Source organism: Cetorhinus maximus, chromosome 9 (genome assembly GCF_964194155.1).
Source record: "Cetorhinus maximus chromosome 9, sCetMax3.hap1.1, whole genome shotgun sequence".
Lineage (NCBI taxonomy): Eukaryota > Metazoa > Chordata > Chondrichthyes > Lamniformes > Cetorhinidae > Cetorhinus > Cetorhinus maximus.
In genome coordinates this window covers 79,997,209-80,017,534 of record NC_135887.1, presented here as the reverse complement: position 1 = coordinate 80,017,534, position 20,326 = coordinate 79,997,209, and the positions used below count along the sequence as shown (strand labels likewise).

Here is a 20,326-nt window from a genome sequence, read left to right as displayed (position 1 = left end):
CAAGGCAAAAGTCAGGAGTGTGATGGAATACTCTCCACTTGCCTAGGTGAGTGCAGCTCCAAAAACACTCAAGAAGCTTGACATCATCCAGGGCAAAGCAGCCCGCTCGATGCATTGGAGGCAGTTCAAAGGAGGTTTACTAGGTTGATACCTGGAATGAGTTGGTTGTTTTATGAGGAAAGGTTAGGCAGACTGGGCTTGTTTCCACTGGAGTTTAGAAGGGTGAGGAGTGACTTGATTGAAGTATATAAGATCCTGAACAGTATCGGCAAGGTGGATGTTGAAATGATATTTCCTCTTGCGGGTGAATCCAGAACTAGGGGGCACTGTTTTAAAATTAGGGGTCACCCTTTTAGGGCAGAGATGAGGAGAAATTTTTTTCTCTGAGGGCTGTGCGACTTTGGAATTCTCTGCCTCAGAGGGTGGCGGAGGCGGGGTCATTGACTATTTTTACGACAGAGGTAGATAGGTTCTTGTTAGGCAAGGGAATCAAAGATTATTGGGGGTATTTGGGAATGTGGAAATCAAAACACAAGATGATCAGCCATGATCTTATTGAATGGCGGAGCAGGCTCGAGACCAAAAGGTCCTATTTCTTATATTCATTCATGCAATTTGAGCATTGCAGGCTAGGCCAGGATTTATTGCCCATCCCTAATTGTTCAGAGGGCATTTTAAGTGTCAACCGCATTGCTGTAGATCTGGAGTTATATGTAGGCCAGACCAGGTAAGGATGGCAGATTTCCTTCCTAAAGGGCATTAGTCAACTAGATGTGTTTTATGACAATCGGTAATGGTTTCATAGTCATCATCAGACTTTTAATTCCAGATTTTTATTGAATTCAAATTTTACCATCTGCCGCGGTGGGGTTCGAACCCAGATTCCCAGAGCATTACCCTGAGCCACTGGAATACTAGCCCAGTGACAATACCGCGATGCCACCACGTCCCCATCGTTCTTGTGATATGGGATGAGTAGCTCAGTTTGAGGGCTGAATTGTCAAGCTGAGGTGATAAACAGTCTGATTTGGTTCAAGAATAAGTCTGGGAAGGAGGTGTAGAGGGTTATGGTGGTGAATGCTGAAGACATAGTAGCTGTCTGGAGGCAGCCTCCTGGTGGTAACCCTCCACAATGGTGGCCTGGCTGTGATCAATTATTGTTCAAATATGTTAAGAATGTCATGAGGGCACCTCAAGATGGAAATGCGTTCGCTCTCTTTCACTCCCTTACCCACAACAACCTATCGGCCCTCAGACCTTGAGGTCACCCACCATCCCATGGAATCTTGAGTTCCAGAGCACTTTTGCTAGCCCTAATAGCTTTTAGTAGCATGCCCAGGATAATAACCAGGAAAAACTTACCTGTTCAGTCCCTCAATTACTGCAGTGTGCCTCCCACAGAATCTGTCTTGCATTTAGAAAAACTGACAGAGGAATAAATTTCAGGTGAGCACAGAAGCAGTGGAAGGGTTGAAAAAGATGGTGGGGAGGTACAGCTGGCTGTCTGCAGTGTACATGTGGAAGCTCACCATGTACTCGCCGATCCTACAACTGGTAATATGTAGATGAGGAAGCGGAGGGTGGATCCTTGGTGGACTTGACTGGTGATAATGTGGGGCTGAGAAGAGTGGCTATTGGTAGAGATGCTTTGGCTATGTTTGGATGGATAAGTGAAACCAAATGAGGACCATCCTATGGAACTGGGCAACAGAGAAAAAGCTTTTGGGCGAAGCGATGTGCTTAACCATGTCAAAGGCTGTTTAGAGGTTGCAGAGATCAAGTAGGGATAATGCACCACTGTTACAGTCACAGACATTGGTTAAGGCTGATTCAGTGCCAATCATCGGACAGGAAGCAGAAAACCTCACAACTTCCTGATGCAAGAGCTAATTGAGGAAAAGAGATGGTTAGACAAAGCAATATATTTTACAGCAATACATTATAGAGCACATTATTTTGAATGTAAAGTATTCATTCCTTTCGGGATACATTTTTAAAAAAGTAAATGCCTGCTTCTCTTTCTGGATTAGTTTGATTAACTAAGTCCTTCTCTAAGCATTAAAGTGGGTATACTTCAAATGGGGAAAAGTGTATATACCCATTTGAACACTAAGTTCAGGAATGGTTTTAAGGGTACTTGCTGTATATTATAATTTATTTCAATCTGGTTGATTCTTCTCGTGTTGATTTGGTGAAGTGTTGAGCAATTCTATTATATCCAAACACCTTCTGTGGAACTGTGTTTTGCATTGTTACAGAGATTGCAGAATGAACTACCTCTGACCCCAGAGCAATTGGAAGCTGTCTTCGACAGCCTGGACCAGGATAACAATGGCTATTTAACACCAGTAGAATTCAGCATGGGATTTGGTATGTACCACAAAACCTCTTGTAAATTGTAAAGATGGTGTTATGATTGAAACTAGCCATGACTTTTTAATTCTCAAAGTGCTCAGAGCAGAAAGACTGGGTTCTAAGGGCGGGATTTAATGCAGGCGACCAGGGTATCAGCCAATGGAATGGAAACCTGTGGCAACCTCACGGACCCAATCTCCCAGAGATCACACCCTTAATTGGCAGTGGGAACCCTGCCACCAGGGCTCTTGGCTCCAGGGGGCTTGTTTAATTGCTGCACAGTGGTGTCTGGGGTAGATACCCTGTCCCTGAGATCTGCCAGCCAATAAGAGGCTGGGAGATTTCCAATACTGACAGTGCCAGCAGGAGAGATGACCACTGCCCGTACAACATTTTGGGACCTTGAGGATTGCCACTGGGTCCTCAGTTAGAGGCAATTGTGGGCAGGATGAGGGTTGCAGGGAGAGGGTTTCCAGGGAGGGGAGGGCGGTTGCTATTAAGGGCAGGGGGGGATGGTTTTCAGTGGGCCCTCCTTTCCTGATGCAGCGTCTCTCAGTTGGGAACCGAGTGCCTGAGAACCTACAGCTACTAGGCGACAGGCAAACCTGCTCGGGTTTGCTGGGTGATCTCCCTGCATGGTGAGTCCCCTGCCTGCCGCTGCTAGAATACCAGTGATGGCAGGATGAGGCCCTTAAGTGGCCATTTAAGGGCCTCAGTTGGTCTCCGAGTGGAAAGACTGCCCTTCCCACCCTTAGCATGATCTGGGGAAGGTGGGAAAGCAGTGAGGTCCCCACCCTGCACCCTCCTGCCTGATCAACATCCTCCCTACCTCCATACCCGCCCCCAGGGGAAGGGAGGGGGCATTAAGTTCAACCCAGGTCTCTGAATAAAAAGGGTCGGAATGAGTTTTAATAAACCCAGTTGCTATAATACACAATGTTGGCTCGTGGCTACACTTTCAATGACAAAGGCTCACCAGCGAGCGAGATTAGGAGAAATTTCTTTGCATGGAATTCTTTGCAACAAAGAGTCGTTGATATAGACAACATTGCTTCCTCTGAGGGAAAATCTGGGTAAATATTTGAAGCCGAGAAAGGTACAAGGCTATGGTGATTGACCAGAGAAATTAGATTAGTTTCAAATTCCTTTAGCAAAGAGCCAGTGCAGTCACGATGGACTCCTTCTGTGTGGGAAATACTTTGGTGCATTTCACCCCAAATTGTTGAAAGTCCTCCTCCAGAGAGCTTATGAGTTCAACATTTTCTTAGTAATTGAAATGAAGGCATTCTGAAAACATAGGATGAATGGACTATTTCTAAAATAAAGCCTATATAATACTGGGACAGATATAGGAATAGTTATATCCACCAAGCCTCATCGTACCAAAATAAATTATTGTAATGAGGTTTATTGAATTTAAAAGGATAGAATGAGACGAATAGACCAGCAACCACTGTACCTTTTTCTCTTCTATACCAAAAGCAGACGCACTCTCCCTCTAAGTGAAAACAAAAGTAATATGGGTAGCACTGCTTAGCTACAGATCAATTCTTCTTATAATTGGAACGATCCTTTCAACTCCCACACAGCTATAATTAAAGGTTCTGCGTGGAAATAGCAGGCATACTTTGAATAGGGCATGTTACATAAGGATAGCCTTACTGTTGCTGGAAACCATTGGCAACACTGGCAGCTCTGAATTCATCCTAATTTTCCTTTTATGTCCCCATGTTACTTAGAATAGATTCAACACTAATTAGTTGTGAAATTAGTGCGCATGTTAAACTTTCATTGGCTCTCTGCTAAAGTTGGAGTCGGTTGTTGTCGGCTGCAACCCTTTCATCTCTTGCTATGGAGAGGAAATGAAATATAAACTAAAACGAGTTGTTATGATCCCCATAGAGATTGATCAATTTTTTTAAGAGCGATCGACAGAAATAACTAAAGGACATGATTTCACTTTTTTAGGACTTTTACTGTAATGAACAAACTAAAATCAACTTAGACGAAACATTACTTAAAAGACACTCAATATACCAAATGAAGGAAAGGAAATTTTGCATTAACTAATTAATGCAATCGTCATACTTCTTACAAACATTTCTGTGCCCAGCACTTTGGCAGATTTGTAGCATTACAAGAATAAGTCCAGATTACCCCCAGCTTTCCAATGGGCTCACTTCTCCCTGCCACAATAGGTCGAAAGTTCTAGTGTCTTTCAAAAATTGTCACACTCAGCCTGAGTTTTCCAGAACTGACCTTCACCAAAAGGGCCCACCTCAGCTTCTCCTTGTTCTTTAAATCTCCAGAAGTCCCATCTGCTCTGTTCCATTCCTTTTGAACAGAAAACCAGTTCTCACAAGCATCCTGCTTGGTTGCTAATGCAAAACCAGCCTCTCTCTGCTCTTAACAGCCGTAGCTGCTTTGTTCCTCCATATATTAATAGCTTCTTTGCCTCTCTCTCTCCCTCTCTGTTTCACAAAGCAGCTGTCCTCTTTCTGTGAGGTAATGCGTTAAAGTGCGAGAAGTGCCACTCGATTTCAGAAGGTTCCTGTTGAAGTTTCTTCCCCATGGTAAGAAGATCTCATAGGCCTGTTTCCATGGGGAGGCCTTTAGTTTGAGCTCACTACCCCCCCCATTCAGAACATTTTATTTCACCTTGAGTTAAAGGGGACATTCTAAAATGTCTTGTAAAGCCCAATATTTGTAAAGAAAAGTGAAAAGGTTTATGATGTATTTGCATCTTTAGAGAGAATTTCCAAAAGTTTATCTCCCTGCAGTGCTAAAAAACTGGACTCCAATAATGCTCTGTTGAAACCTTGATGAAAAACCTAAGGCTTGATTTTGGGATGGGAATCGGAGACAGGCTGACAATAAAATTTAGCGTTGCTGGCCTGCATGCCGGTTTCCTGGCTCTATTCTGTCCTCCCACCAACGTTCATTAAGGGCCACTGGAGGCCAACTGGGATTTTCCAATTGGCAGGGCCCAATTTAGTTGCCTTTCAGCAGCAGACTGGGAGGCCAGCACTCCAGGCAAGCCTAGAGGCCCCCTCCCTACCTGCCTGGTGCAGCTGTAGGCTGCCCTATCGAGGGACAACCTCCCCCGCAGTGGTGGCCTGGCTGCAAATCCATTTTTTAGTTTAAATTTATAAAAGCTGGAGAGAGAGCGCCTCCATTTTTAAGTGTCCCCTCTCTTACTTGCCTACCATCACAGCCTGCTGCTGTTTTCAGACTGGAAGGCCTCTGATTGGCCTCCAGCTTCAAGAGTTCACCCTCCATCTGAATTGGACAGTGAGCCTGCCTTCTAGCAATTAATTGGTGGCTCTAGGGAAGATCGAATGAGTGACTATTTCTCACACACTGGTGGCTTCGGACCCATGTTTGACTCTGACAGCAAGGTTCAGAAACCAGGAGGGAAATTTCAACCCTGAGAACTAATTAATAGGCTGCTGTCAATATGATAACTACACAATAATTAACCATAACAAGTATTGTAATTAAACATTATTGATAGAATTATTACCTCTGCAGACTTACATGGTGCAGTATGTAAGGGGATATAGTAGTAATGTCACTCACTGGGCTAGTAATCCAGAGCTCCAGGCTAATGTTTTTGGGACATTGGTTCAAATCCCACCACAGCTGTTGGTGGAGTTTGAATTTGGTTAGTAAATCTGGAATTTAAAAAAAAGTTAATTTTGGTAACAGTGTCTATGAAACATTGTCGATTGTTGTAAATACCCATCTGGTTCACTGGACAACATTCAGGCTTGGGCTGATAAGTGGCAAGCAACATTCACACCACACAAGTGACAGGCAATGGCCATCTCCAACAAGAGAGAATTCAACCATCGCCCCTTGATGTTCAATGGCATTACCATCACTGAATCCCCCACTATCAACATCCTGGGCGTAGGACCAGGGAGACAAATCATGAGCCCTGGTGCTTCTCCTGTTTCCAGTCACACCCACCCCCCCACCCCCTTTAACCAACCCCCACCCCGCACATCCTTCAGGCACCCAAAATTGAGAACCATTGTCACAGTGCAGTCGAACTGTTTCATATAGCTTTGGAAAAACTTCTTGGCTTTTGTGCTCTGTGCCTGTATGTATAAAGCCCATTGAAAGCTCAGGTTTCAGTATGATACACTTTACAACTGCGACTTTGTCAGACAATTACACACAACTTGGTCGTTCATATTATGCAACCAGTTCTGCTTTTTTAAACCTGGCACTGTGCAATATTCAGACAGCAACATCCAAAAGACTGAAACCTCACAAGCACTGCAAACAACTGTCTTAGGTATGTTCTATTGAGGCCTGACTCCTGGTTTCACTTCCAAGCTAAAAAATGGCAAAACCTTCCAGCATCAACTAATTCCACTGCAATAATGTGCTATTTCTATCCACGTAAGCGGGCTTTGTTAACAGAAAAATTGCTCTTTGCATCAAGTGATAAATATTTCTCATTTTACATTGAAACTAACCACTTTTACAAATGCCCAGCATGGAACGTATAATAGGAGAGCCAAGTACTGCAGATGCTGAAATATAAACAGTGCTGGAAACATTCTGCAGACCAGGCAGCATCTGTAGAGAGAGAAACAGTCAATGTTTCAGGTCCACGATCTAAACTAGTTGTGATGAAGGGTCACTGACCTTTGTTTCTCTCTACACAGATGCCGCCAGACATGCTGAACATTTCCAACACTTCCTGCTTCTATTGGAGCAAAAGTAACCCCTTTTTACGCCCTCCCAAAAACAATTAGATTTCTCATGAGTCTCTCATTCCCCATCAGCAAGAAACCCAGCAGCAACTGAGAACTGGTCTGAGACATTAAATACAAATTAAATAAAAAGTTAAGGTATGAAGAAAACATAACTTGCTGAGCAAAAAAAAAATCAATGTCAAACAGTAAACTGATAACTTAAAAAAGAATAATTAATACAAATGACCATTAAAAAGTGCCAAGCAGCAGAGCGAACTAATAAAATCTTTTTTAACATTTTGCTTAAGAAGTAGAGCTAGAGAGAGACAGACTAAGCCCCAAGTGCTGGTTACCAGGGAAACTCTTTCGAGTTACCAACAGTCACAGATTGCAACTTCTTTCGAGTACAATCACAGTTCTTGGTTTTCCGGGAGTGGGACATGAACCCACAACCCTCTGATTCAAAGGCGAGGGTGCTATGAACTGAGAAGGGAACCTGGGCCAAGTTAAGGGCTTCAGTTTAACTAACACTGACCTTGCGTTCACCCATGGCCTTGGTGGAGTTCATTCAAAAGTAGGGGTTGGAAGTGGGTTGTCTTTCAGCCTGTGTTTTGCTCCTCTCCTGGCCCAGTGTGTGATGTGTGTGGATGTCCAGCTCACTCCCAGTTGCGGGGTTCATATGCACACTCGCTCTCATGCTCGCTCACTTTCACACTCACACACTCAATAGCAGCTGTGATTTCCTCACATAACTTCACAGTGAACCCAACCTACCAGCTGGAATTGTGCCCTGTGGAGAGGGTGGCCAACTCAGGAGGGGAAGGGAAGGGAAGGCCCTTCCCCTCCCAACCTCTTTTCTGTCCTGAAGTCCTTCCCCAGTCTAGTCCCTCAATGATGGTGTCTGTGGCCCAGGGCCCTTCTGCTCCCGACCTCTGAGGTTAGGAGGTGAAGGGCCATGGGCCACACCCACCATCATTAATGACGTCGAGGGACAGGACTGCGGGAGGACTTCAGGGCTCAGAGAAGATGCCGAGAGGGAATGGGCTGCGGGGGTGGAGGAAAAGTAAATGTAGAGGCACTTACCTTGCACTCCAGCAGCCTCCAGGCCCCACCCAGGGAAGAAAGCAGAACACAAGTCTGACAACACCCAAATAGGAGTCCGCGAGGAGGTAGGCAAGAAAAGGAAGGACTGACTAACGCTAAAAAAAACACACAAATAAAATACTGCAAGTGCTGGAAATCTGAAATAAAACAGAAAATGCTGGAAATATGCAGCAAGTCAGGTAGCATCAGTGGAAAGGAAAACAGAGGTAACTTTAACATAAGTTGAAAGGTGAAGAACTTTCCAAAAATAACGTACCATTTGCCCTTGAGGACTTTTGGTACTGTAATAGTGATGGTTGAGTAAGAAACTATTAGCCTAGACCTCCAACCCTCATTGCTAGGCATCTACAGATGAAGGCGGCAATTGTACAGTAATTGTCTTTAACACGATTGCTATTATGCTATTATGAAGATCATTAGTTCCACCTGCATGATTAATTTTGAAAATGTTAAATTTTGGAAATGTAGTGATACACTTCTAGGTGTTTTTCTAACATTTTGATAGAAAATCTATTTGGATAAGGTAACTTTGGAAAAAAAAACTTGAAAAAGTGTCATCTTCCTGGTTTGCATATCCACTATTACAGAAAAAGATTAATGGAGTGAAAAAGGGTTGGAACAAAGAAGCCCATTTTCAAGCTAATCTGGCTGCTTCAGCACTATGATCTAGTGAATTTTCTAAGATCATTGGCTGCTTTTGCTGATGCAAGAGCAAAGTATTCCAGGTGCAGGAACTCGGAAATAAAAACAAAAAGTGCAGGATCTGACAGCATCTGTGGAGGGAGAAACAGCCATCACCACAGCCCTCCAACTGACGATGCTGTCAGACCTGCTGAGAATTTCCAGTATTTTCCAGTTTTATTGCCTGATTTTGCTACTTGGCCCCAGTCACATGCTTCTGAATTTTACTAATAAGTTGCTGAACATGAACCCATCTACAAATATAAATAATTATTTCCCTAAACTTCAGGGAAACCTTTGTAATCCTGTAACATTCTTGCCCTTCGCACCTTGATTTCTCTGTGACAAAACCATACTTCAACTGTCCAGCAACTTATTCTCAGGAGTTTGTGCCATGATTTCTCTCCAGTTGTCTGCTGGGAGATGTTGGAGAGCAGCCTAGATATGCAGTATTCCAATTTATTTATTTTATTTTCTCTGATTTTCTGTGGTGAAACACCTAGGCTTAACTGAGAGCCTCTGACAAAGAGAATGGCAGTGCCGTGTGCAGACTGGAAGCATCAGATTGGAAAAGTAATCTGGAAGATAAGTTTGTCCAAATCTTACATGACAGTTTCCTAGAATAATATGCTGTGGAACCAACCAAAAGATACCAGTCTGGTATTGTGCAAAGGGGCAGGGTTAATTAGTACTCCCCTTGTAAAAGTTCATCTGAGGAAAAGTTGTCATAATATAATTGAATTCCATATTAAGTTTGAGATTGCTTTACTCCAGTCCCACACAAGAATCTAAAACTTAAACAATGCCAATGGCATAGGTATGAGAGGAGAGTTGGCTAAGGTTGATTGGGCAAAAACACTGAAAGATTTGATGGTAAATAAACAATGAGAATAATTTAAAGAAATAATTCAATGTTTTCAACAAAACCATTGAAAAATAAAACCTTCTGAGAAAGATCCATCTGTGCCTTACTAAAAAGGTTAAGAATGGTATTAGATTAAGAGAATGTTGCATAGTAATAGTAGTAAGTCTGTGGATTGGGAGTGCTTTGGAAACCAGATAAGGGCCACCAAAAAGTTAATGAAAAGGGAAATAAATTGAATGAGGGAAAAGCAGCCAGGAATATAAAAACAGACTGTAAAAGCTTTTACAAGTAGATGGAAAGGAGGAGAGTAGCTGGTGTTAATTCCAGTAATTGTATGTTGAGGAAGAATTAGTCTGATGCTAGCCTGGACCTTAAACCAAGTTTATTTCCAAGACAGCAAGTAAAGTCACAGACTCTCCCAGTTCCTCCCAGACATCCAGCGTGAGCTGGTTTATAAACTCTTGCAATGATTCCCTAAATCCTTCTCCGATTGAGGACAGCTGTGCTTAGTTACCAACTTAAAGCATGTATTCTATTGCAGCACAATTTCACCATTAACAGCCAGAAGGAGGAATTATCATGGGGATTGAGGAAATGGCAGAGACATTGAACAAATACTTTGGGAAGAATTTCACAGTTGGCATGTGGGGGCAGGCTCGACACGCATGCGCGAATGATGCGCGATGATGTCTGGCATGCGTCCCGACATCACCGCGATATTTCGGAAGGCAGGCACGCTATGTGTTCGGAGGCGCGCCCACCATTAATTAACGGGCCAGTTAAGGCCCTTGAGGCAGCAATTGACAGTGATTTTGCACAGCCCGTATGATTTTCAGGGCGTCGCACGGGCGCAACGGGCAGGCGGGTAGGCCACATTTTCACAAACCTCATCCATGGACGGGATAAGAGGGGTGAGTGGGCTTGCTAATGCGAGTTGTTAGAACTTTAGTTTATTACTTACTGCTACTTGCTTGTGTGAACAGGACAACTTCATTTCGTTTCAGAGCTGCTTTGACAGAAATAATGGGCTTCAGTTCAGGACTCTGGAGGAGTCATAACACTTGGGGCCTTCCAGGTATCAGACAGCCTTCCCTTGCCCTGGGAATGGGGACTGTGGGCTCCGCTGGAGGCACCTCCTCTGAGGAGGAAGAGAGGGCCAGAAGGGGGAGGAAGCCAGGAGTCCATATTCAGCCTCCAGGGGAATGACCTGTGGGGGAACAGGTGCAGGCACGAGGGGCGCAGGACCGACAGGAAGTCCAAGGCGGAAGGGGCCGCAGAAGATGCCACTATCCTGCTCCCAGGGTTTTCAGGCGGCGATGCAGCTACCTCACTATGCCTGAGATGCAGTGCCGAAGGAGGCTCCATCTCTCAAGGGAAACTGTGACCTCCATCTGCCAGATCATTGGCCCTGAGATCAGCTCCAACTGTGTGGGTGGACACCCCATGCCAGTGGCGCTGAAGGTCATGGTGGCCCTAAACTTCTATGCCTCTGGCTCTTTCCAGGGGTCGGTGGGTGATCTTTGTGGAGTCTCCCAATCAGCTGTCCATAGTTGTGTCAAGCTGATGACAGACGCTCTGTTCAGACGTGCATTGACTTTCATTCATTACCGTACGGAAGAGGCCAACCAAACACAGCGAGCCAGAGGCTTTGCAGTGATAACTGGCTTCCCCTGCGTCCAGGGTGCAATAGGCTGCACACGTGTGGCCATCAAGGCGCCAGCGGGTGAGCCGGGAGCCTTCATCAACAGGAAGGGCATCCACTCCATGGACGTGCAGATAGTGTGTGACCACAGGATGCAGATTCTGCAAGTCTGTGCAAGGTACCCAGGCAGCTCCCATGACGCTTACATCCTGAGATACTCCCAGGTGCCGAGGCTCTTCAGTGCTTCAGCCTGGCTGGATGGATGGCTGCTGGGTGACAAGGGCTATCCCCACAAAAGGTGGCTCATGATGCCTCTCCGTCACCCAAGAACAGAGACCGAGCAGCGGTACAATAGAAGCCACGCCTCCACAAGGGCTGTGGTGGAGAGAACCATTGGTCTTCTCAAGATGCGCTTCTGATGCCTGGACCGCTCCAATACCCCCCAGATCGTGTGTCACTGATAGTGGTTGCATGCTGCACTCTCCACAATCTGGCACTGGAAAGAGGGGACACAGTGGAGGAAGAAGATATTGATGCAGCTGCTCTAGCAGCAGACGATGAGTCCAGTAGTGAGTCCGAGGACGAGCACGTTCAGGAGAACGCTGAGGGGATAGACACCGACCTGGGCAACCTCCAGGGAGGCAGAGACACCCGGGAGGCTTTGATCCAACGCTCCTTCAGTTAGCCTGCCAAAGAAGAACCACCACCACATGCTAGGGCTGCAGGCTCCATGCTCGATACCTGAGAGCAACACTTGCTTGGTCAACAACATGAACTATGTACCATTTCAATAAAGCTCAATAATAAACAAGTCACTCATAACATCATGGGTTCCCCTTCAGCTGCAGAATTAATGAAACAACCAGGGGCTTGTTGAGAACCAACACATTTAATACTTTGCAGCTTGTCATACAGATATCAAACTAAATTAAAAGGTGTTGAATAGCACATCAACTTAACAGTAACTTAAAAGTGGGGCAAAAGAAAACACCAATGATAAGCCTAAGGTGCTTTATGTTTATGTTTGCGGGTGCTACGTCTAGGTGCTCCCGCCTCACTGGCACTGGCATTGGGGACAGCCTGCTGACTCTGCTGTCCTGTTGGCCTTGATGACCTTGGCGGGCATCCTCTGGCCTGTGAAGCCTGTGCTGGCCCCGATTGGGAGGGAGCAGCCAGTAGCACGTCGGGCATCTCCCTAGTCGCCGCAGCCTCATCGGATGCAACAGTCACTGGCAGAGGGGCGGAGGAGCAGCTGCCCTCATCCAGAGCGCACTGAGAGGAGCCTGCAGAGACAACAAGCAGCTCATGCGCCAACATCAGGTCACTTTGGACCTCCCTGTTCACCATCGATGGATGGGCTGCTAGCTGGGATACTGGGTGCCCAATCCATCTCCCACACTGACAGTGACCACCTGAGGTCAATGCCGTTGTGAGGGCTTGCAGGTCTGAGCGCATCCCCGGGAACCCCTGATTCAGCTCCTGGTGGAGCCTCTCCATGAGAGTCGCCACTCTCTCCATGGAAGAGGCAGTGCACTCGGCCATGAGGCTCATTACATTACTGATGCTCCGCTTGTACTCCTCCATCACGGAGACCATGGCACGCATTCCCTCATGTATCTCCGCCAGATCCTCCCGCACACCCTGCTGGACTTTCATCATCTGCTGCCTGAGGGCCGACTCCAGAGGCCCATCATCAGCCACCGACTGAGCATGTTCCTGGTCCGCAGCATTCTTCCGACTGCCTGCGCCCTGGGCACTCTGCCTCCGCTTGCACCTCAAGCGAGTGTGACATGCCCTCATCGCTGTGCACCGAGATACTAGCCAACAATCTAATTCCCACTGAGGTGCTGGTATCTGCACTGGTGCCTGCCTGGCTGAGAGGGTCTGACGCTGGTGCGTTTATATCATCGGTGCCCTCAGGTGTGAGCGGCGGTCCCTCTGCCTCTTGAGGCCGGGCGTGCTCTGGTGAGCCTGAAAGGAAGAACAAGGACATTTGATTCGTTGAAGTAGTTACAGTGTTACCATGTGTGCCTGGCACCCGGATCAGGGTGCCCTCGTCTTTCCATTATCAATGGGGATTCCATATTCGAGGCTGAAATCAATATACAATCAACAGCGGAATGGTTGCACTCACAGACATTGTGACCTCAGTGCACGGCACTCTTACCTCAGCGTGGCCGGTTGACCTGGGCGCATGGCACCTCTCCAGCCCCAGTGCCTCCTGCATGTATCTAGTGAGGATCAGAGGGTGGGGCTGCCCTTCTCCATTCCACAGCCGCTCGGCATTATTGTGTGTTGTCTTCTCCTGAAAGGAGAGAGGAGCATTGATGAACTAATAACCCTGTACCTGCATTACCTTTGCAGCCTTTCCACCCCAACCTGAGGAAAACCTCGCAGGGCTCATCCGATTCGTGACTCTGGAGCTGCCATACCCTCATTCCGAGCAGCCAGGGCTGACCCCCTTGCCCAGATGCTGCCTCCATAACATTTGCCACTCACACTCTAAGAACTTCCAAACCCACGACCATTACCACCTAGAAGGACAAGGGCAGCAGACAGATGGGAACACCGCCACCTGGAAGTTCCCCTCCAAGTCACTCACCATCCTGACTTTGAAAGTTATCACCATTCCTTTACTGTCCTGGGCCCAAATCCTGGAACTCCCTCCCTAACAGCACTGTGGGTTTACCTACACCACATGGACTGCAGCGATTCAAGAAGGCAGCTCACCACCACCTTCTCAAGGGCAGTTAGGGATGGGCGATAAATGCTGGCCCAGCCAACGAAGCCCGCATCCCATGAACCTAACTGCTGTGCTAAGTGACCCATGCCAACACAGCGCTCACCCTTCCCGATCGCAGGAGGTCATTCAACCGCTTGGGGCACTGCACCCATGTGCATCTCACCACATCGTGGGAGCTGCCTCGTGATGCCACCTCCTCCCAGGCATGTTTGGTTAGGTGGGGGGGGCCTCCCCCTCCCATCCCTTGGGACAAGGATATCCCGGCATTCTGCCACCTCCTTCTCGAGGCGGGTAGCGAGGCACTCATCGTAAAACCTCAGGACTGACTGCCCCATCAGCCTGCCCTCCCGCCTGGCCTGCTCACTGACGATGTTGTCCATTGCAGATGACCAAACTCCGCGGCAGCCTTAGGACGGCTGTCTATGCCATTTTTGAATAGGCCGCTGGGTCGCCATTGGACCGCCCACCTCCTGCCGCTGTCGCCCCTTCCCACTGATTTTGGGAGCCGTGAATTACGCTGGGCGGGCCTTAATTGGCCTGCCCATGTAAAATTGCGGTGCGCACCCGATTGTGAGCGGCGGTTGGGTTCCCGACCGCCCCCATCTGCTCCCATCGAGCCCGCCCACCAACTGAAAAATTCGTGCCTTTGTGTCTGTCTTCTGTTAAGAGAGGAGGGAGTTTAATTTCAAACAGTTCTGATTTCTCCTCTCACCACTGCCCATAAACAGAAAAATGTTTTTGATTTTTGATTTCTCCCTTTATAAGTGGTGGCATATTTTTCCTAACCCTTCAGTTTTGGAGAGATCCAATCCTCTATTAATAACCCCACAGCAAACTAGAGTAGGGTAAAATCAGAGGGTTAGATTATTTTACACACACTCAAATCACAGGGAAGGGGTGTCGCTATGTAACCCTGGCACATTCACACAATAAAAGAGGGAAACGGGAAAGAAAGAGGTACAGGGCAAAGACCACGGAGAAAAAAAATAAGAATTATTGTTTCATGTGAGTCAAGAGTTCAGTGAATCATTGCCCAAGGAAGGTTCTTCCAGTTGGATTTGCCTGCCAGGAGTCCTGGTCTTTTTCCTTGGAGCTTGGTTGAAGGCTGAGGCAGGTGAAGATGTAGCAAAGTACTCCTGTATTCTGGGAATTAGTTCAGTTTTTAGGTGAAATGCAGGATTCTTTCTGGATACTCGGCTTCGAGAGAGACGGAGGTCAGAGGCAGGCTGATATAGCCTGGAGTCCTGTTATCTCTCCTGAGGTTAAACAGAACTGAAGATGGAATCCGAAAGCTGTATAATTAAAGCAATTCAAACAGCTCAAGTCTCGGTCAGGTGACAGGGTGGTTTCGGGCCGAGCCAGTCAGCTCACGAGGCCCCCTTGTTAAAAACCATTGTACTTTGAGCAGGTAACTTGGAATCATTGGCACAATGTTGGAGATGAGGAGTCACAAATAGCTCTGCCTTTGCCCAGGCTGGTGCAGACGTCTCATCTACTCGTCCTTTGTGTTGGCTTGGCTGCTATGTTCACACAAGTCACATTCCAGAAGGTTTATGAGTTTGCCTTTGTCAATTGGAACTGCTGAGAATTTGAGAGAACTACCAGTATGTGACTAGCTGTGGCTATTTTAGCAGATCAGCAATTGTCCATTTAAAAAAAAAATTAAACAAGAGAATATGGGAGAGAAACAAATTTCTTTTAGATTTTATTTCTTCATGCCTTCTTGGCATGACACTTCACAGTAGAAGACAGATTACATACCAGAACTAGAGGGTAACCAAGGGGCTAATAAGTCTAAGGAACTTAAAGTAGTTAATAGCAGCAGAGAAAAAAAATTTGAGAAACTTGAGCTAAACGCTGATAAATCCTCAAGGCCTGATGATCCACATCTCAGGTTCTGAAAGAAGTAGTTGCAAAGCTAGTGGATAGTGGTTATGTTTATCTGAAATTCCCTAGAATCTAGGGCAGTCCTATTGGATTGGAAGTCATTGAATTAACACCGCTATTCAAGAAAGAAAAGAGAAAGAAGATGGGCAACTACAGGCCATTTAGTCTAGTCAGTTATCAGGAAAATGCTGGAATCTATTATTAAGAAAGTCATTCAATGCACTTAGAAGATCATAGCACGATCAGACAGAGTCAGTATGATTCTGCAAGAGGGAAATTATAAAATTTTTAGATTATTTTTGAGGATGTATCTCATAGGGTAGGTAAAGGGCAGTCTGTAGATGCTGTATACTTGGATTTCCAAAAGGCATTTGATAGTGTGACACAAAAGTTTAAAACGCAAAATAAGGGATCGTGGAGTTGGGGGTAATATATGAGCATGGATGCAGAATTGGTTAATGGACAGGAATCAGAAAGTAGGGATACATGGGGCATTTTCAAGTTGGAAGGCTGTAACTAGTGGAGTGCCAAAAGGATCATGCAATGGGCTCAGCTATTTAGAATCTATAGCCTGAATCTTCTGAAGAGCGGCAATCACTGTCGGATTGCAGCTCCACTCCTGCTTTTCTGTGCCACAACACCACTTGCATTTCTGGTCAGGTCTTCCGATCCCGACTCCTTCAGAAACATGGAGCAGTCTTCCATCAAACTGCTTTCTCGTGGTGCTGGATCATCCAGGGGAAGATAAGCCAAGCCCCCTTTTTACAGCACTAGCTGCCGTATTCTGGTACGTGTTCACTAACACGCTGAAAATCTCTGGGACGTTTAAACAGCTTTTCATTGTGGGAGGGAATAGGTGTGTGCAGGGTTGCTGTTGGGTTGAGTTGGGAGGTGGGTTGGGGCAGGCCAGCGGGCGGTGGGCGTTAGACAGGTTGGGGGCTGGGGAGGTAGTTGGGTTTCGAGGGAGGAGTCAGGGGTTGGTGGTGGGGTGGGGTGCTCAGTTATATATTTACTTGGAAGTGACACTAAGATTTTTCGGTCTCACATTTTCTGGGTAACTATTCAGAAAAGTTGGAATTATCTGAAGTCTCCAACTCTAACTCAGACTTTTTTGGAGGGTCCTGGGGAGCAGGGGAATTGCCCATCAGAAGTTCAAACTTCCCAGCCAAGTCCCACATAGATCAGTGTGTTTGGACTTCCACAGGGTCCTGAAGCACAACTTGGGTCTTGCATTTGGTCTCTGATTATCTGGAGACTGGAAGATCTGGGCCCACATTAATGATTTAGACAAAGAGATTGACAGTAATATATCCAAGTTTGCTGATGCTACAAAGCTAGATGGGAGTGTAAGCTGTGAGGAAGATGTAAAGAGGCTGCAAAGAGATATAGAAAGGTTGATTAGATAATAATGTGGGGAAGTGTGAAATTATTCACTTTAATAAGAATAGAAATATAGGGTATTTTTTATAAGGTGTGAAACTTTTCAATGTTGATGTTCAGAGAGACGTGAGTGTACTTATAAGATGAACACAAAAGTCAGCATGCAAGTACAGCAAACAATTATAAAGGTAAATGACGTGTTGGTCTTTATTGCAAAGAAATTGGAATACAAGAATAAGAAAAACTTGCTATAATTATGTGGCTATAATCAAGGGCTTTGATGAGACCACACCTGGAGTATTCAGGGCAGTTTTGGTATCCATGTCCAAGGAAGGATATACTTGCCTTAGAGGTGGTACAGTGCTGGTTTATGGATTGGATCCTGGGATGAAGGATTATCCTATGGTAGGAGGTTGAGTAAATTGGGCCTATGGTTGCTGAAGTTTTTCTTTGTTTCAATGAGATTGCCTCTCATTTTTTAATTCAAGATTCTGAAGGGGCTTGACAGGGTAGACAGAGGTGGTTTTCCTTGGCAGAGAAATCCAGAACATGGGAGCACAGTCTCAGGATAAGGGGCCAATCATGTAGGAATGAGATCAGAAGAAACTTCTTCACTCAGAGGGCTGTGAATCTTGTCTACCCCAGAAGGTTTTGGATGCTCCATTATTAGGTATATTCAAGGTTGGAATAGAGAGATTTTTGATCTCTCAGGGAATCAAGGGATGGGGGGAGAGGGTGGGAAAGTAGAGTTGAGGCAAATGATCAAATATGATCAGACTGGAGCAGGATCGAGGGACCGTATAGTCTGGACCTATTTTTTAATGTTCTCATCCTATGTTCTTAATCTGCACCCTACCATTTTAGCTCAAGATCTTGGTGCCATGCCAGGCTGCCCTCTCACCTCTATCATCTTAACTTGGCTGCTCATACTTTCTCTTTAGTACACCAGTTCCAATATGTCCAATTTGACCACTGTTTAAGTCTGACCAGTAGGAGTCCAAGGGGCTTGGCTTACCCAATTTTAAGTTCTTTTCAATCCATTGTTGAGTAGCTTGTAAAATTGTTTCTTGAATGTACAGGACAATTCATAGGTATCGAGGTATTGCCAGCAATGGAAAGGCTAGAAAGCTCCAAACTTGAGGAAACGTTTGAGTCCGGCTGGTCTGATGATCTGGATATCATAGATGATGAGGAGGAGAAGCGATTTTGTTTCATGATGCAGCACCTCGGTGCTTCACAGATCTTCGAGGAGTAAGTATTTGCAAGTTTGGTTCCGTTGTTCATTTTATATCTTTCATCCAATGACATTTAGAGTCAAACTCTTAATGAGTGGAGCAAGATGTTAATGTTAGAGAAGAAAAATAATTATTGGAAACTTTCAAGGCTGATTAGTATGTAGTCCATAGAATGTACTTGGTGCAGATGTTCAAAGAAAATAGAGTCTTCATTTAAGTAAAATTCAGTGAATTAAAGTTCCATAGTTTCTCTATGGGATAAGGAATGGGCTTTTTTGACCTTTCATGGTGTTCATGAAGAATGTTGGGAATTTTGCTTTTATATAAAAAGACATTAGTTAGCATCTATGTTGTTTGGATTTCTAGTACTACAGAAATGTTAGACCATAGAGGAACAAAAATGTAGTGCAGTGATATTCTTGTGGTTTGTTGTCAGAAGTAAAACAAGCAAATTTTCATGAAAGCACCAATTCCATTCACTTCTCTGTAGCAAAGTCTGTTCTCTGAGTCTGTTTTGACAGATCTTGACCCAACCCCCTGACCAGGCACGATAGAGAGTGAGCTCAGAGAACCTGCATCAACCTATACTTGTACACCTCTGCTAGAAGCAGAGAGTGGAACAAGTGACTGCAGCAATGTGAAAAATGACTTTGTACTGGGCAGGGTCAATCAAGTCTCTCATTGAGCTTTGATTGGGTTAAGTAAAAAATATTCCTTCCATTTCTTCCTCCACCACTTTTTTCTGACAGAGGAAGGCTGCTTTTAGTGGCAGTGTTGAAAGTGCAACATTTCACCTCACCATGCCAGGTTAGGTAAGGAGAGATTGAACCAGGCTTCCTATTCGTCACTGTTATCTAGTGATCCCTGTGAAAGAAGTCTTGCATATGGGCGTCAGGTGACAACCAGATCAAGTTTGATTGTGATTACTCTAACTGTTGGACAATTGTGCTGATATTCCTTGACTCTGGTTTCTCGGTACCAAGAGATACCAAAGGGAATTTTTTAATTTATGCTTTCATGGGATTGGAGTGTCACTGGCAAGGCCAGCATTGGTTGCCCATCCCTAATTGCCCTTGAACTGAGTGGCTTGCAAGGCCATTTCAGAGGGCAGTTAAGAGTCAACCATATTGCTGTGTGTTTGGCGTCATATGTAGGACAGACCAGGTAAGGATGGCAGATTTCCTCCCTAAAGGTCATTAATGAGCCAGATGGGGTTTTACAACAATTGATGATCATTTCATGGTCACTGTTACTAGCTTTCACTTCCAGATATTTTTATTAGTTGAATTTCAATTCCACCTGCTGCTGTGGTGGGATTTGATCCCATTCTCCAAGAGCATTAGGCTGGACCTTTGGATTACTAGTCCAGTGACATTACCACAATGTCACCATATTCCCACCAATTGTACCCCAACAAGTAATTGGTGTCTCTAGGAGATGAGGAAAGTGGGAACTGAAGGAACAAACCTCATCAAGTAATAGTTTTGTTAGGTTAATATACAGGCACATGTAAGAGAGAGGCAGAGAGCTCTTCATACAGACTGGGAGAGAGAAAAAATACAATCTGAAATGTAACCTGATGGTGGGAATTTACTCAAGGCTTTCTAATGAGCACCTGTAAAATCGGGTCCAGGACTGTAAACATAGATAAAAATCAGCAGAATATACTGTGTGTACAGTCCAACTTTTTTTCTGGTTTGGCTTGGAGTAAATGGCTGTCATTGA

General features: G+C 45.4%; 1 protein-coding gene across 1 annotated transcript in view; it reads left to right on the top strand.

The window, feature by feature from the left end:
- The window catches only part of LOC144684746 (EF-hand calcium-binding domain-containing protein 4B-like), a 164,338-nt gene that overhangs the window by 70,009 nt on the left and 74,003 nt on the right, over positions 1-20,326 (top strand). The window contains exons 3-4 of the mRNA XM_078548929.1: positions 2,259-2,370; positions 18,446-18,617. Coding sequence (XP_078405055.1) covers positions 2,259-2,370; positions 18,446-18,617 — 284 coding nt within the window. The remainder of the gene's footprint in view (positions 1-2,258; positions 2,371-18,445; positions 18,618-20,326) is intronic.